The following is a 19,020-nucleotide window of genomic DNA, read 5'->3' on the forward strand; positions in this document are numbered from 1 at the left end:
AACCTTCTGCATTTCCTCAGCTGCTGTGTGAAGTCCTGTTGGGCTGCTTTATGTCTAGGAGGGTCCACTGCCTTTCAGCATGGCTACAGCACATCCCATTTGAGGTCCTAGTGTGGATAACAGCCCACCTTCACCCTCAACCTCTTTCTGAGACACAAAGCACAGCTACAGGAGGCTGCACAGCTATTCATTCACCTCTTGTTGGTTCCTCACACACTGTCCACAATTGCATGTCTCCAACTGCTCCTTCACCAAGTGTCTCCTCAGTTGCCATCTGTCCTCAGTCTCCACTCCCACCCACCTAACCAAAGGTTTTGCTTCCTACTTCACAGAGAAGATCAAAGTAAGCTCACATACTTTGTAATTCCTCTTCTTCTACTCCATACCTGAGTGCTCATGATTGACATCTTTATCCTTCTCATGTGAGAGTGGATCCCTTGTCTGAACCAATCTCTAGAAATCCCAGGGGACCTTCCACATTTTCTCAACTAGAGCAGGGCTGCTCAGTGTTGGCACTACTGACATTGGGGTCCAGATCATTCTTTATTGTGAGGCTTCCCTGTACTCTTTGAGATTTAGCAGCATCTTCAAATTCTACCCACCAAACCCTAGAAGCCACTTACTTCTACCCCACTGTGACTTTCCAAATGAAGCCACACATTGACAAATGTCCCCTTGGACACAAAAGTCTAAGGATGGTTCCATAGAGGTAATCAGAGTGGATATTGAAAACAAATAAAATGATGTATACATTAAAAGTTTGTTTACAAATAGATGAAAGCCAGATTTGGCAGGGGGATAGATTTTACCAATATCTACTGAACAACAAAGAATATGGTCCAAAACATATGAACATTAATTAAAGAATTATTCCTTCATTAATCCTAACCAGGAGAAACTCATTTTTAACAAACATTAAAGTGTTCCTTTTCTCTAAGTAGTTTGCCGCATCAATTTTTATCTTTCCATTAACTCTTGTGCTATGGGTGTCCTATTAAGGAATAGCACAAGAGTTAATAAAAAGAATCAACAAATGGGACTTACTTAAACTAAAAAGTTTTTTCTCAGCAAGAGAAACAATAAGAGAGGTAAATAGGGAGCCTACATCCTGGGAACAAATTTTTACTCCTCACACTTCAGATAGAGCCCTAATATCCAGAGTATACAAAGAACTCAAAAAATTAGACAATAAGATAGCAAATAACCCAATCAACAAATGGGCCAAGGACCTGAACAGACACTTCTCAGAGGAGGATATACAATCAATCAACAAGTACATGAAAAAATGCTCACCATCTCTAGCAGTCAGAGAAATGCAAATCAAAACCACCCTAAGATACCATCTCACTCCAGTAAGATTGGCAGCCACTATGAAGTCAAACAACAACAAGTGCTGGCGAGGATGTGGAGAAAAGGGTACTCTTGTACATTGCTGGTGGGACTGCAAATTGGTGCGGCCAATTTGGAAAGCAGTTTGGAGATTCCTGGGAAAGCTGGGAATGGAACCACCATTTGACCCTGCTATTGCCCTTCTCGGACTATTCCCTGAAGACCTTAAAAGAGCATGCTACAGGGATGCTGCCACATCGATGTTCATAGCAGCACAATTCACAATAGCTAGACTGTGGAACCAACCCAGATGCCCTTCAATAGATGAATGGATAAAAAAAATGTGGCATCTATACACAATGGAGTACTATGCAGCAATAAAAATGACAAATCATAGAATTTGCAGGGAAATGGATGGCACTAGAGCAGATTATGCTTAGTGAAGCTAGTCAATCCCTAAAAAACAAATACCAAATGTCTTCTTTGATATAATGAGAGCAACTATGAACAGAGCAGGGAGGAAGAGCAGGAAGAAAAGATTAACATTAAACAGAGACATGAGATGGGAGGGAAAGGGAGAGAAAAGGGAAATTGCATGGAAATGAAGGGAGACCCTCATTGCTATACAATATTACATATAAGAGGTTGTGAGGGGAATGGGAAAATTAACAAGGAGAGAAATGAATTACAATAGATGGGGTAGAGAGAGAAGATGGGAGGGGAGGGGAGGTGGGATAGTAGGGGATAGGAAAAGTAGCAGAATACAACAATTACTAATTGGGCATTATGTAAAGTTGTGGATGTGTAACCGACATGATTCTGCAATCTGCATTTGGGGTAAAATTGGGAGTTCATAACCCACTGCAATCTAATGTATGAAATATGATATGTCATGAGCTTTGTAATGTTGTGAACAACCAATAAAAAAAATAAAAAAAAATTTTTATCTTTCCATTTCATTCCTTGTACCTATCCTTCTTCAGCTAAAGCTGTATTCTACTAAAAATATAGGGTAAAAGAAGTTATTCTAGAAAATTTATTTCTTAGTTCTCACATTTTGCTTTCTTTAATGTGGTACACATACTTGTTTTAAATGCATTAGTGTTTATAAAGCAAACAATAGCTCTCCTACATAGTGAGCATCATGGGGAAATATGTCCAGGATGCCAACACCTAGAGCTCAGTACAGTGCTAGGCACCTGTGTAAGTCAGGGGCCAGTAGGAGACTTGTGAGATGCCAGAAGTGCAAAATGTAGGGAAGACCTCACACCTGTGGTCACACAGTGCAAGTTCATCCACACAATGGTAGGCCACACTACAGTGGGTACCCAGGGTCCTCCCTGATTTAACCCTACCCCAGGCCCTGCAGCAGAAAGTCCCAACACACTAAAACAACTGTTAGTGAATAGCACAGTCCACATGCACACTCAGGGCCAAGGCTAAACTCAATAAAGTTGGCTGCTCTCTGCCCTGAAAGTCCTGGCAGGAAAGCCCACAGCAGAATCCAAACACGTTGCCACACAAAGAACAGACCCACAGGCAATAAAGAAGGGAACACAGGAATGAGTGCTCCACAAGACATAGAAGGGAGGACTGCGCTTCCATTACCTCACCCTGTGTTCACACAATCCCACTGCAATCCCTAGGATGAGAGGGGCCAGCACATGTGTTGCTGCCCACCTTCCTCCCATTTCTAGTCTCCCACATCGTTCTCCTCAGGAAGTCAGAAGAGGAAGCCTGACATCAGTGTGAGGACACTCCTCAGTCTTCTTCAAGAATCATCTGTTTTCTAAAGGAACCCCCATCATGGAAAACAAATTCAAACACCTTGTTCTTTCATCTGGACTCTGGGACACAGGCCAATCCTACACCACAGCCTTCTTCTCCTTCTTCTTTGGTCAATGCCCGTACACCTACTAGATTTGCAAGTGGAGGCCCTGGTCTGTGGATCCTTTACACACTGCCTCATAGTCCACTTACTTAGGTAATTAATACAGAGTGACTTTTGTTTCAGCATCTATACTGTAGAAGAAGAAATTTGAAGGAAGAGAGAGGGTGAAAGAATTCTCTATATATTTAGGTATTTTTCATTAGGGGAGGATAAAAGTAAAAACTATACGACAATTTCAATAAATTACTAGTGTTTCAGAACAGGGAAGAGTGAATGTAGAAGAAAAGGCAATAAATGGCATGAATTCCCACAACAAGCTGAGTGAGAAACTAGATGTGCTGTTTCTCAATGCTCCTGTGAAAGAGTGGACTTTGCCCATGTGGAGGAGAGAAAACTGAGGCTACAAGGTTGTAAGCCACTTGTAAGAGACCACACAGCCAACTTGTTGCTTGAGGTCTATCAGATGTAAAATCTTTGTACTAAATGTTGCAAGTTGGAGACATATTGAGAAAAACTTACTGTGTAGTAATCATACCAGCGGGCCTCGGGGAAATAGGCATTCACATTTCTGGCATTCTAAAATTAAACACAAACAAGCTGTGAGCATGAGGCGCTGTTGTCAAGACCTATGAAGCAATACAGGCAGGAAAGGGATGGCCAGTTTGTGGTGGCCAATATCCACCTGTCCCAGAGCCCTAAAGATCAGCACTACTGAGGAAGTCTTCCATTCCTCAACATTTCAAACACAAAAACACAAAAAAGTTCACAGTCCCAAAACAAGGGGCTTCCACATAAGCCTTAGGGATCTAGGAAGTCACGAACAAGAATTATATTTGCTCACAGGCTCACGGGAACATCCCTCTAGAAGATAAACACCTAGGGGTAGATGTGCATCAGGAGAACACTCTGGAGGCAGAACAGGTTTGAGGAAGGTGTGATCTCTTGGTGTTTTAATCAGAATCCTAAGCTTCCATGGAGGAAGTGAAGACATGGTACTTGCTGCCTATAGGACTTTGCACAAAAGCAAGGCAAGGCTGGAAGAGGCAAAGGAAGCCTCACTGGGCTAGTAGGGGTTCTCAGGAAAGCCTGTTTCATTGGTGACCGTGACTATGATGGATTCTTTACACTGAGGCCCCATCTAACCCTGGACTCCTTATTTAATCAATAAAGTAAAATGATATCTCAATACATCATAAGGCTACCATTTTTTAATTGATTTTCCAATAAACCTGAACTTCTAGGAACTAGAGGGAACTGAAGCCAGAACACCTATGTGCTGCACTTCTGCTCAGAAGGAGAGGAAGACACAAAGTTAGAACAAGCAGCCATGTCCCAGGATCTACACGCACCAGGCTTCTTCTTCTGCCCCTATTCACACACCCTCACACCTGGGATCCACCACACATCTGAGGCCTCCATACTCACAGCCTGCAGGACGGGGCTGACAAGAAAGGCTGGACCCAGCAGGAACTGATCATCTATGTCCCATGTCACCGGGTCTGACACAAACCTGGGAAGGGTAAGAAGACGTCACAGTCAGAGTCCCAGCCCAAGTCCCCAAGCAACAACTCAAGTTCAGAGGCAAGTCTCCCCTCCAACTCCATCTTCTGTCATCCTTAGTCTTTGTCTAGATTGATCAGGAATACACAGGCTTCAATATTCTACATGTCAAGTTACCTTGACATCACAACTGGTTCAGATATGTTTTGACACTTGAAAAATTCTCCACTGTTTCCAGATGGCACATTCAAAATGCAAGGAATGCCCTCAATACTTTTTTTAAGATGTAAACTCATTTGCCTTTAATTATTTCAATAGCTACACCACATGCAGGGTTCTGTGCATGCACAAGTTAGAGAGAAATCAGGCTGTGTTGCATCATTTCAAATATTTTTCATTCAATAAATAGCCTTTCTCAATAACACATAGTGTGAATAAAACAGAGTTCAAAGTGTAGACTCTGCTTGAAGAGTATGACAAAATAAATCTTATCTTCATTGACAAGAATTTTTTGCATCAACTGCCACCCTACAAAATCAAATAAAATGCATCAGTCCCTGGGACCCCAGCTGGACACTGACTCGTGCAGAAGAGGCCGCACCACAGTGCTGCCCTCCGTGTGGGCCTTGAACATCAAGGTGTACAGATATGGCAACAGGGTGTATCGGGTCTCCATCACACTCCTGGAAATATTCACAAAGGCAGCATCCCAGGACACAGGGTCTTGTCTCTAAGGAATAAAAGCAAAGGTGTTGAGAGCCCAACCCAGGGACCCTAGGGAACCAAGAAAATAAAGGAAAGATTGACCCAAGTACATCACACACAGCTAAGATAAAGGTGATTAAATACAATTAATAGTCTGATAATAGTCAGTGAGGATCTTCCAGGAGACCTCATGGAACTTTGCCAAAGAAACACTTCAGGGATATACTTGGAGCAATCCGTGCTACACCTAAAGAATCCTCTGATAATCCTGAGTATTTTGGCAATTGTGAGGAGCTTTGATGGCTTTGAAAATCTCCCAGGAACAAAGATGGCCTGGACTGGGACTCCAAGGTGAAGGCTGCACAGCATGTGAGGCAAAGCACGTGAGGAAGGAGGAAGGTCCTACCCTGGTGCCAATGGTGTTGTGGTTCCTGGAGAAGGGGTAAAAGGCTCCCAGCTGCATCCAGCGAGCACACATCTCATACTCAGCATCTTGGAAGAACCCACAGATATCTGCTCCCGTCTGAAACCAGAGGAAATGAAACCAGCCTGTGGGTGATTGCTCAGGGGTGTCAGTGTCCTCTTAGGGATGAGAGGAGCAAAGGTCACTTACATAGGAGATGCCAAAGAGGCTGAACTCCATCATGCCTGCAATGAGAACCACGGCTGTCAGGAGAGGCATGTGTGTGCCCTGCCCTCTCCTCCCTCCTTTCCCAAGGCCACCAGCTCCCTTCCCTGCAGCAGAGGCCCCTGGGAACAAGCCACACACCAATGATAGATTTCTTCAGCTGGTCCCATGCGGCAGTGTTGTCTCCCAGCCAGTGTCCTCCCCAGCGGCCAGAGGAGGGGAATGTGGAGCGGGTGATGACGATCCCTCGCTGTCCAGTCACCTCCTGCACAGCTCTGGTAGGAGGGGAATGTACAGGTGAATTGAGGACACAGCAAGAAGAATGGAATAGGGCTTCCCTTTCCATGAAAACAACACAGGACATGGTAACAAAATGTTGGTTATGTGAATGGCGGGAATATTGGAGAGTGAGCAATGGAGAGGGTCCTATTGACCGATGGACACAACACACCTTCATGGTGTCTTAACAGGGATATCACCATGTTTCAGACCCACTGGTTACCCAGAGAGTAAGAAATCACTGAATCCTGCCACTTATTTATTATCTCTTGGTTATCTGTATTTGAGGAATAGGAGAGAATATCACTTTATGGGATTTTTCTTAGGATAATTTCTAATATTCATTGAGTTCAAAGGGTGTGGGCTTCTAATTCCACAGAAGATCCATTTATTGTACATTAAAATGGAAAAAATATGCTGATATAGAAGTTTTACTGTTGAAGAAAAGGTGAGATATGTACAGTCCTTATGTTCTCTTTACCTCACGTAACTAATGCAGATAAAGAAGCAACTGCACTGTGTAATACTACTGGTGCCATCACGTGAGTCTCCCCAAACAGAACTACTAGTTTCTCACTTATGTGACTATATCCTATTGAAAGTTGACCTCCTACTTCTACTCACAGGGGCTGGCCCCATGGTTAAGGACTATTTGTTGCAAAAAAAAAAAAATGTGACAGAGTTACCACTAAATGTTCTTCGATCTTGCGATGAGATTGCTATGAAAAATAAAAATTCCCAGCACTATGTGTCCCCACAGGCTGAGCCCACTGGAGAAGGAAAACAGTGACTCACTCATATGTGGGTCTGGTCTGGGACCACCCATACAGGCTGTGCACATCATAATGTCGCACGCGGGAGCCATCTGGAAGGATCTGCTCACTCTCCATGCACAGGGTCTTGCTGCTTAGGCCCCGGTCCCTGGCCTCCAGATCTGAGGGAAAAGATTTGGGAAGGTGAAAACCAGCCCTGAGCCTTTTAGTCCCTGACCTCTCCTCAAGGCATTTAACTTCACATCTTAAGATGGACTTGACTTCACAATGGCCCCAACCATGGGATCATAACTAAGAAAAGGGCTTTCTAGACAAATTCAGGAAATTTGCCCAAGAGATCCAGAAACTTCACCAAAAAGTTTGGGAAAAGACTTGAAATGCTTTCATTTCTGGCCCCCAATAAACCAGAATACTCAGCGGGCTCTGCTGGTCAGGATAAACCTCTGGCTGCTGAGCTCAAACAATGATTATCTTCCATCTTCCATCAAGCCATGGGAAGCCCAAGGGTCCTTACGTGGCATGTAGGGAGGACGGTTCAGACTGGCATCACTGCAGCCTGCAGGAACAGCCCCATTCACAAAGCTCGCTGGTTCATTCATATCCTAGAAATGTCAGACACAGACACTGCTTACTCTTAACTGAGAGACTTGTTGTCAATTGAGAGTCAAGGGAGTGGTGAATACATCATTCACACCAGTACACCTGCTTGTGGGTACTGGTGTGTGTGCTTGCGCAGTCAGGCTCATCAAATCCAGATAAGAATTGGCTAAAAAAAGAATTGATTTAAGTAAGTCCCATTTGTTTATTCTTGTTATTAACTCTTGGGCTATGGGCGTCCTATTAAGGAATTTGGAGCCCGTCCCCCCAGTATGTAAATCGTAGCCAACTTTTTCTTCTATCAGATGCAGTGTCTCTGATTTGACATCTAGCTCCTTGATCCATTCTGAGTTAACTTTTGTGCATGGCGAGAGAAAGGGATTCAGTTTCATTTTGTTGCATATGGATTTCCAATGTTCCCAGCACCATTTGTTGAAGATGCTATCTTTCCTCCATTGCATGCTTTTAGCCCCTTTATCAAATATAAGAAAGTTGTAATTTTGTGGCTTGGTCTCTGTGTACTCTATTCTGTACCATTGGTCCACCTGCGTGTTTTGGTACCAGTACCATGCTGTTTTTGTTACTATTGCTCGGTAGTACAGTTTGAAATCTGGTACCGCTATACCTCCATATTCACACTTCCTGCTTAGAATTGCTTTTGCTATTCTGGGTCTTTTGTTTTTCCATATGAATTTCATGATTGTTTTATCTATTTCTACAAGATATGCTGTTGGGATTTTGATTGACATCGCAATAAACCTGTAGAGAACTTTGGGTAATATCGTCATTTTGATGATGTTAGTTCTGCCTATCCATGTGCAGGGTACATTTTTCCATCTTCTAAGATCTTCTTCTATCTCTCTCTTTAGGGTTATGTAGTTTTCATTCTATAAATCTTTCACCTCTTTTGTTAGGTTGATTCCCAAGTATCTTATTTTCTTTGAGGATATTGTGAATGGAGTGGTTTTCCTCATTTCCATTTCAGAAGTTTTGTTGCTGATATACAGGAATGCCTTTGATTTATTCGTGTTGATTTTATATCCTGCCACTTTGCTGAATTCATTTATTAACTCTAGCAGTTTCTTTGTAGACCCTTTTGGGTTTGTTAAATATATTATCATGTCATCTGCAAATAGCGATAATTTAAGTTCTTCTTTTCCTATTTTAATGCCTTTAATTTCTTTTGTCTGTCTAATTGCTCTGGCTAGTATTTCAAGAACTAAATTGAATAGAAGTGGTGATAGAGGTCATCCCTGTCTTGTTCCAGATTTTAGAGGGTATGCCTTCAGTTTTTCTCCATTTAGGATGATGCTAGCCTGAGGCTTAGCATAGATAGCTTTTACAATGTCGAGGTAAGTTCCTGTTATCCCTAGTTTTTCTAGTGTTTTGAACATAAAGCGATGCTGTACTTTGTCGAATGCTTTTTCTGCAACTATCGAGATGATCATATGGTTCTTATCTTTAAGACTATTGATGTGGTGAATAGCATTTATTGATTTCCATATATTGAATCAGCCTTGCATCCCAGGGATGAATCCTACTTGATCATTGTGCACAATTTTTTTGATATGGTTTTGTATTTGATTCTACAGGATTTTATTGAGAATTTTTGCATCCAAGTTCATTAGAGATATTGGTCTGTAGTTTTCTTTCTTTGAAGTGTCTTTGTCTGGTTTCGGGATCACGGTGATATTGGCCTCATAGAATGAATTTGGAAGAGCTCCTTCTTTTTCTATTTCTTGAAATAGCTTGAAAAGTATTGGTATTAATTATTCTTTGAAGGTTTTGTAAAACTCCACTGTATACCCATCCGGTCCAGGGCTTTTCTTGGTTGGTAGTCTTTTGATGGCTTCTTCTATTTCTTCCTTTGTTATTGGTCTGTTTAAATTGTGTGTGTCTTCCTGACTCAATCTGGGCAGATCCTATGACTTAAGAAATTTATCCATGTCTTCACTATCTTCTATTTTATTGGAATATAGGCTTTCAAAATACTTTCTAATTATCTTCTGTATTTCTGTAGTGTCTGTTGTGACATTGCCTTTTTTATCCCTTTGTTAGTAATTTGAGTTCTCTCTCTTCTTCTCTTCGTTAGCATGGCTAAGGGCCTGTCAATCTTATTTATTTTTTCAAAGAACCAACTTTTAGCTTTATCAATTTTTTCAATGTTTTTTTTTGCTTAAATTTTGTTGATTTCTGCTCTGATTTTAATTATTTCTTGTCTTCTACTACATTTGCTGTTGTTTTGCTCTTCCTTTTCTTACTTAAACTAAAAAGTTTTTTCTCAGCAAGAGAAACAATAAGAGAGGTAAATAGAGAGTCTACAACCTGGGAACAAATTTTTACCCCTCACACTTCAGATAGAGCCCTAATATCCAGAATATACAAAGAACTCAAAAAATTAAACAATAAGAAAACAAATAACCCAATCAACAAATGGGCCAAGGACCTGAACAGATATTTCTCAGAGGAGGACGTACAATCAATAAACAAGTACATGAAAAAATGCTCACCATCTCTAGCAGTCAGAGAAATGCAAATCAAAACCACCCTAAGATACCATCTCACTCCAGTAAGATTGGCAGCCATTATGAAGTCAAACAACAATTAGTGTTGGTGAGGATGTGGGGAAAAGGGTACACTTGTACATTGCTGGTGGGACTGCAAATTGGTGAGGCCAACTTGGAAAGCAGTATGGAGATTCCTTGGAAAGCTGGGAATGGATCCACCATTTGACCCAGCTATAGCCCTTCTCGGACTATTCACTGAGGATTTAAAAGAGCATACTATAGGGATACTGCCACATCAATGATCATAGCAGCACAATTCACAATAGCTAGACTGTGGAACCAACCTAGATGCCCTTCAATAGATGAATGGATAAAAAAAATGTGGCATTTATACACAATAAAGTATTACGCAGCACTAAAAAATGACAAAATCATGGAATTTGCAGGGAAATGGATGGCACTAGAGCAGAATATGCTAAGTGAAGCTAGCTAATCCCTAAAAAACAAATGCCAAATGTCTTCTTTGATATAAAGAGAGCAACTAAGAACAGAACAGGGAGGAAGAGCATGAGGAAAAGATTAACATTAAACAGAGACGAGTCGGGGGAGAGAAAGGGAGTGAGAAGGGAAATCATATGGAAATGGTAGGAAACACTCAATGTTACGAAAAATTACATATAAGAGGTTGTGAGGGGAAAGCGGGGGAAACAAGGGAGAGAATTGAACAATAGCAGATGAGGTAGAGAGGGAAGATGGGACGGGAGGGGAGGGAGGATAGTAGGGGATAGGAAAGGTAGCAGAATACAACAGTCACCAATATGCCATTATGTAAAAATGTGAGTGTGTAACCAATGCGATTCTGCAATTTGTATTTGGGGTAAAAATAGTAGTTCAAAACCCACATTAATCAAATGTATGAAAGATGATATATAATGAGCTTTGTAATGTTTTGAACAACCAATAAAAAAAAGAATTGATCCCTAAAGGATGACTGACTAGAAGGTCAAAACAGTACTCCCTTGGGGTAAACAAGTTTCTGAGGCATTCTTGGCAATCTCCCTAGAGGTTTGACAGAGTGAGCTACAAGCTACAAGGAATATCAGTTCAGGAAATGCAGCATAACATATCCAAAGTCTTTCTCAGAAGTTTACTATCACCTTGATTAAAAGTCTGACTTTCATATGGTAAATCACACCAAGTTAAACACACACACACACTTACAATCCACATGCCATCAAACTTCAAGCTCCTCTCTGGATTCTCTGGATTGTTGTACAGTTCTGCAATTTCTCTCTTCCACCATAAGGCAGTTGAAGTACGGAAAAAGTCTGGGAAGGCCACATAAGCTCGGTATTCCTATAAAAACATATATAATTCACTGTCCCAAACGAATATGTCAGACAGCAACAGGCACTTTTGAAGAACCTAATTAATGAAAAGAATTGTACTACATTAGGGCAGAGTGAAAATCTCAATAGAGCCTATCTTATATTCTTGATTATTGAAAATACATTGAGGGCAATAAGGAGAATTATGGATGAATTTTACACATTTGAAAATGTCCATAATCTGTTTCCCTTTCATGCCATCATGATTGCTATCAATTCACAACCTGACTCACTATCCCCAGCTTCAGATTCCCAACCTGCACTTTCTATCCTGCCTTTCCCTAAGCTCTCCCAAAGATCCTGCAGGGGCCAGGGAACAACTGTAGCTGGAAAGGGGACACCACAGGCACTGTACCAGAGGAAAGGCAACGACAGGTTGCATGGCAATGTGTCATATCCACTGGCAACATGGGAGAGGGGAGAGATTACATTTCATGACATTAGACTGGCATTCATTAGTGTTCTGTGGCTTCAGAATCATGTGAGCATTGCTGTTGTGTGTAACATAATATGGAAGAATTTAAGGAGGAACCTCAATAAATGTCTCCTTTTCTGCTTCATTGATCAAGCAGGAAAAGCAATGTCTTCAACTTAGCATGGAAAGTGGATTCACATATCAGTTCTTAAATAGTTTGTAAGGTTTTTAGATCAAAGACTTTGTCTTATACACTTTTGATTGGTCTTTATGATCACTACAATGCAGAGCTTAGAAACTGTCATAAGAATAAGAGAATGATAATAAATTTTCAGTGTTTAATTTGGGAAGAACATCACTCAGTAGCAGCAAATATGCATGAATGTGTATATATGTGTATATATTCTATGTTGTTTGTTAGAAAACACTCTGATCCTTGGTGTATCTCAAAACAATTGAGCCTCCTCTGTGGTAAACTCTGCCTCATATGATGTAATGAGATAAATAATGCTGGAGAATAGGAAGAATCCCCAAAGAGGACTTGGTATAGGCAAGCTCAAGTTTCTCGAATAATGCAAAAGTGGTGATTGGGATCCATAGATCTAGATAAAAGTCAAATGAGGAACACCAATAAGAAAACAGTAATGGATCATCATGCACAGGTCTGGTTCACAGGCGACAGAAAGGGCAAGAGGCCATATCACTGAGAAGTTTGAATTCCTTTGTTAGGAAAGGGAAATAGAAAAGTATGGAAATGCACACAGAATCTTTCATCACAAACAGAGCTCCAGCTATGGCCATGTCAGAAACCATGGTGTATGTGGAGAGTGGGGATTAAAGAAATGAATCATGATCAGCTGTTTGAGATACAGAACTGTATCTCCTGTAGAATACACATGGTAAATCAGCCCAACCATGGTTTGCTAACTTTCCTAAATGCTGCTGTAATGATCCTTACCCATGTAGTAAAAATTCCCTCCCCTTCACCAAAGTGCTATCCAAATTCAACTCTTGCCATATTGCTTCTGTCCTCAAACTGTGATGTTCACATCTGCACAAAAGCCCTCAGAATTACTTATTACAATCCATTGTGTGATACTGTAATTCAATTCGTAGATGCCATAACAAACTTACTGAGTCAAACAGTGAGATTCAGACTCAGAAATCTGCTTTTCCGTTGCTTCATGGATGTACATTTACTTGCTTATTTGCTTACATGCTTGCTTGTTTATATTACCCTCAGGAATGGCATACCTGAACATCAATAATATCACTTCAAATGGTCTCATCACATGGGTACTACTAATTTAATGGTTATAATTATTCTAATTACCAATAATCTCTTAAAAGCTATCTAATATATTTTTGGTACCCAAATGAAGCATTTCTCATCACAGGCACCATTTCACATTGGGGTCAAGAGAATTCTTTGTGAAGAATCCCCTGCTATTACAGGTAAGAGCATCCCTAGTCACTGCCCACAGAATATGAAATGATGCTCCCACATCACTGACATAAACAAACAGCCACATGGACTTCTGAATCCCCTAAATATGGCAGTCCCAAATGGCTGATGAACTGTGTTAATTCATGAACTCATAAGGTAATAGCCAATCCCTTCAATAATGAAAATGACCTTCTACTAAAGACAGCGAACTTGTGTCTCAGATTGGCTATGGCATGATTTGATTCTATGTCCTCGTGGGCCGCCTGGATCACTAAACCTCAAACAATCCTCGGTAAGAAATGAAAAAACTGAGGTTTTCTTTCTTATTTCCTTATTAGATAGAAAGTAGATACATACACAAATAATAGATGAAAAATTAATACTTAAGTGAATAGATAGGAAGGAGAACGAGGGAGAAAGAGAAAGAGTGAAAGGGTGGGAGACAGATCGATAATGATTCAGTACTAGTCAAAAGAAAAAATAATCTTGAATTGATTTTGAATCACTCCAACCAATCTGCCCCAGTGAAATTCTATTTCTTTTAATTCATCTATGTACTGCAAAAATTAAGAATGCAGAATATACCTTCCAGATAATCTGAACAAAAATATGGGTATCTCATTTTGATTCTAGAGTGCTACTGTTAGCACCTGGGAATCAGAAAGTCAAAGACCAACTAGTACTATTCTCCCTCCTGTGTCCTAGACCTGAGCCCTTGGTCCCCAGAATGTCCTAGTCCAAATATCAGTCTTTACCTCCAAGAATGACCACTGGCCACTAAAATTGACTAGTCTGGATAAGGCATGAACATGTGGCCTAACTGTGCCAGTTCCATCCCTTACTAATGTCTTTCTCTTATCCCTCCATCCACTGACTAGGATCCTCCAATATAGGAAATGTCCCCTAAGCAGAGCCTTCAACCCTGAGATCCTATAGTAGCTAATAGCAAAATTTATAGATACTGTACATTTTTCCCACAATACTATTTTTTCTGATTAATCCTTCAGCTTGAGAGTTCCAAGACATTAAAACTTATGCTACTTTGATGACCATATAGAAGCCATATTCTATGGCCCCAAGATCCTTGGGGGGTATCCTTGGAACTACTCTCTTTGACTTCTCAGTACTTTTATAAATACTCATAAGCTTCACATGTTCTACTCTAATTTCTGTCCAGAAAGAATAATCGTTGCTGAAGAGTGGATAAAGAAGTACCAGAAAAATATTGGTTCTCCTGAAGAGCCCAGATACCACCCTGACAGCCCTGCTCAAAAGTGTTAGAGAGCAACTGATGGCAAAGCAGACAGGCTGCATCAGTTCCCTTGGTACACTTCTTGGCCAGAACCTCTGGCTGAAGTCATCATGGACCAGTGTGGAACCATGTATTCTTTCAAGCAACAAATACTTAGTAAAGCTAGAAGGAAACCTGGGTCAAGCAGCATGGGACAAATTCATTGCAATCAAAAACCTGCCCCAAAGAGTAAATTTTTAATCAATATTGGAACCTGAGAAGTAAAAGTGAAGCTGAGAGACCCAATCACTAAAGACAAGGGTTAGAGATACTAGTTAAAAGGAATACTCAAGGCAACAATAAGATATAGACTCATTCTAAGAAAAGATTGGTCTTCCTTGAAAGTTTCATACATTGGAAACTCAATAGGCCTATGAAATCAGGTGGGTTTGAATTTTAAATAACCATTCTGTCTCCTAAAACCATGGACAAGTAATTTCTCTTCTTGTCAATTAAGTCCCATAGATAATAATACCTACCTCCCAATTAGACATTAAACAAAACTGCATTTAAAGTAAATCACACAAAGACTGAAACACAGCACACCTTTCCTAGGAGCTTTTCCCATGCCTTGCCCAAGTCTTTGGCAGGGTATGTTCAGGATAGTGGGTATGGGATCCATTCCTAACAACCTGGCCTTCACCCAACATCCACAAAGGGCTCTTTACCTCCACTTGACTGTCCCAGTCTAGAGAGCTGTTAACAACAATATCAGGGAAATCAGGCCACACCTGCAGAGAGAAAAATATTTAACAGCAATGCACTAGGCAATTTACCTAAAAAAGATTCCTAAGACTGTCAACCACAGTCCTAAAGGGTAATAATATTTTTGATTATCATGTAGGGTTTATCAATGTAAAAGTGAAATCCAAAATGTCTTCAATATATTAATAAATACTAAGGAAAAAATGGAAACTACTGACATCAGTATCCACAAGGAAAGGGTAAAAAATACACAAATACACAAACTATGGCCCTCTCCCACGATGGAGACTAGTAGTCACCACTTAGATCATACCTTTCCCCAGACAATGCCTCCACCATTTGGATATTTGATGAAGACATCATCCTCCACTCCCCGAGTGAAGGCAGGGTAGGGCTTTGTCTCATTGCCAGAAATGGCTGGGTCCTGAAAGCAAAGCTCAAGTCAGTTGGCAAAACAAAGAGAGAGATTGACAAGGGACAGAGAAAAAGAACTTCTTCATTGGGAGGTCCCTAGCTTCCACCTGCCCTCTAGAGTTTCTGGGAATCTCTGGAAATATACTTTTCTTATTGTACTTGGAGTTCTCTGTTCTTCACATGGATAGAGGGACAAGAAAAGTGGTTCTCCACCAAAGCCCAGTCCTCCTCCCAACACACTCCATCCACACAGGCACAAAAGGACTCACCAGGATGAGGATGACCCGCATCCCATCAGCCCTCATGCGATTGATCAGGGCTGGAAACCCAGCAAACTTGGGGCTGAGGGTAAAGTCCAGCTGGCGCTCCATGTAGTCAATGTCTGAGTACTGCACATCCTGGGGGAGGACACAAGGAAACAGTGGCTGCTGATGCTGAAATTCCAGCTCCCAGAGGAGAAACACTCTCCTCTACTGATGGTGAATTCAAATGGCTTCTTTTGACTCTTGCAAATTCTAGCTCTTTCAGTATGGAAACTGGAAAATTCATCTAATTTTTCAAACTTTTACTCAAAATAGAGATATAATATAAATCAGTAAAAATAGGATGATAAAGCCTCTGTATAACGGCTATTGTGAGAATATATAAAATCACTAATGGGGAAATTACTTTGTCAATGGCCATTGTAAGGTTTGATTGCATTCCCTTCCCCAGTGTTGCCCCTGATAAAAACAGTTTATATTAAGAAGAAAAAAAAAGTTAGCTACTCAGTTGTAATGCAATCTGGATGGTAAGTTAGCTACAAAACATAAAAAAAGAAAAACAAATTCTCATAATTACTGTTGGCATGCAATCCCAGGGGTAATTAGAAATAGCTGTCTTATAAGAATATGGTACATTGTATGATGTACTTCCCATTCATGGAACAATTGCAAATAATTGAACAATGAGTAGAATAAAATTCAATTTGAAACTGCTCTGCAGGATCAGTTATAATTATTCAATCCTGCTTCTCCTCAAATGGATGATAAGAAATTATTACCATGTGTGTTTCCTTTGGAAACATATCTAGAAGCCCTACATTCAGCCAGGGGGTAGCTCAGGGCTGATAAAATAATGTTTGCAGTGCAAAAAATTTGGGATTCATCAATACATAATCATTGAATTGGGACTAATTTTATTTATTTACCACTACTATTTTTGAGGGAAATTTAATATCATGGTACCAAAAACTTTTAGACCCAATGTCTAAAAATGAATAAAAGAAACGGAATCATAATAGAGTAGAAAATTTCTGGACCCTGCCCTATCTTCTTACTCTGAGTCACTGAGTCTACAATGCTATAATATGGGAGCTAGGCCCCACCTGTATTACTGTCAGGATGGAACTCAAAGTGTCATCATGTCAGAAAAAAACTTTTGTGCTTTTGCTGAACCCCACAAAAACCCAACAAATAAATCCAGACATAGAGAAGCCAGAGTTGGCTATGAGCTCATAGAGCCAGTGCACCAATACTGAGACATACATAGGGGATCTGGGCAGCCACCATCTCATCATACAAGCTGGAAATCTCAGAGTCATTCTCATATCCATAGCGACACAGCTGGAACCCCAGGGACCAGTAAGGTACCATCACAGGTCGGCCAATCACCTAGAACATTGACAGAAATATTATTCCTTACAGGAGTGACTCAAATGAAGTTGTACACCAAATAACAAGACTGTTTTTCTAGTGCCCCAAGAGAGACAATCAACATATTCAAAGGCAGAGAAAACTCAGCAGATATAAAACTACTAGGATACCTTGAGAAAGCTTCTTTCTAGAATAAAGCTTTTCTCTTGGAATTCTGTACAATCTAAATTTACTCTCATTCCTAGAGGTGGCCTAGGTTATTGCTGAAGAGAACAGATCCCAGAGGGAAAGTGCCTGGGTTAACACACAGGCTCATGTCCTCCTGGTTCTGTGACCTTGAGGTAATGTCTTCATGCTTCAATCCTTCACTGGTAAATTAAACATAATTGTAATGTCTGCCCCATGCTGTTTTGATGAGGACTTAATGACTTAATACATTTAAATGGTCTGACATACAGTAAGAGTGACAGAATTTGTTTCTATTATCACAAAAATTACAACTGTCCTCAACAGTCCCAAATATTACCTCCATTACCACCACATCAGTCCCCCATCTTCACTATCATCACCCCATCACCATCACCACCCACACAATCCCCAGCATTTTCACCCCATCATCTTCCCTATCACCACACCATCACCATCATCAACATACACAACATGCTCATAACTACCATCCCCACCACTTTAACCAACAACACACGACCATCACAACTGTTATCATCTCTATCACCACCACTCATACCACGAACACTCCCACCATAACCCTTACCATCATTAGTACCTTAAGCACCACTACTACAATCCTCACCCATATGGTCATTTCCCCACCTCAACATTCCACAACCACTCTTACCAATACCACTACCACAACTCTCAGCACTGCGATCTTATCCTCTCCATCACCACTTCACAACACTAGGCTCAGTATTACCTCTAATGCAGTGACTACTTTACCTAATGTGAAATAATTAGGCTATAATTTAATGGTTATTGGAAGGTACTTATTCCTTTTTTTTTTCAGAACTAGACAGCTTTAATGGAAAATTTTACCAAACATTTAAGGAAATAATATCAATAATACCCAGTCTCTTCTGGAAAATACAAGACAACCAACTTACTGTATGAGGGAATTCTTTTTTTTTTTTTTTTTAGTTTATTTATTTTTTTTTTATTTTTTTTTATTTTTTTTTATTGTTGGTCGTTCAAAACATTACATAGTTCCTCATACATCATATTTCACAGTTTGATTCAAATGAGTTATGAACTCCCAATTTTATCCCGTATACAGATTGCTGTATCACATCAGTTACCCTTCCATTGATTGACATATTGTCTTTCTAGTGTCTGATGTATTCTGCTGTCTGTATTATTCTCTACTATCCCACCTCCCCTCCCCTCCCCTCCCCTTTTCTCTCTCTACCCCTTCTACTGTAAATCACTTCTTCCATTTGAATTATCTTGTCTTACCCCTCCTTTCCTCTTATATGTCATTTTGTATAACCCTGAGGATCGCC

The 19,020-nt window shown here is 40.5% G+C and overlaps 1 protein-coding gene across 1 annotated transcript in view; it reads right to left on the reverse strand.

Moving 5' to 3' along the window:
* The window catches only part of Mgam (maltase-glucoamylase), a 176,314-nt gene that overhangs the window by 68,352 nt on the left and 88,942 nt on the right, over positions 1–19,020 (reverse strand). Inside the window, exons 53-65 of the mRNA XM_077795894.1 lie at positions 17,396–17,521; positions 16,139–16,267; positions 15,769–15,879; positions 15,419–15,481; positions 11,431–11,565; positions 7,620–7,707; positions 7,128–7,266; positions 6,195–6,328; positions 6,039–6,073; positions 5,832–5,948; positions 5,302–5,450; positions 4,646–4,730; positions 3,740–3,796 (exon numbers count right to left, since the gene is read on the reverse strand). Of these exons, the coding sequence (XP_077652020.1) occupies positions 3,740–3,796; positions 4,646–4,730; positions 5,302–5,450; positions 5,832–5,948; positions 6,039–6,073; positions 6,195–6,328; positions 7,128–7,266; positions 7,620–7,707; positions 11,431–11,565; positions 15,419–15,481; positions 15,769–15,879; positions 16,139–16,267; positions 17,396–17,521 (1,368 nt within the window). The remainder of the gene's footprint in view (positions 1–3,739; positions 3,797–4,645; positions 4,731–5,301; positions 5,451–5,831; positions 5,949–6,038; positions 6,074–6,194; positions 6,329–7,127; positions 7,267–7,619; positions 7,708–11,430; positions 11,566–15,418; positions 15,482–15,768; positions 15,880–16,138; positions 16,268–17,395; positions 17,522–19,020) is intronic.

Source organism: Urocitellus parryii, chromosome 3 (assembly GCF_045843805.1).
Source record: "Urocitellus parryii isolate mUroPar1 chromosome 3, mUroPar1.hap1, whole genome shotgun sequence".
In the NCBI taxonomy this organism is placed as follows: domain Eukaryota; kingdom Metazoa; phylum Chordata; class Mammalia; order Rodentia; family Sciuridae; genus Urocitellus; species Urocitellus parryii.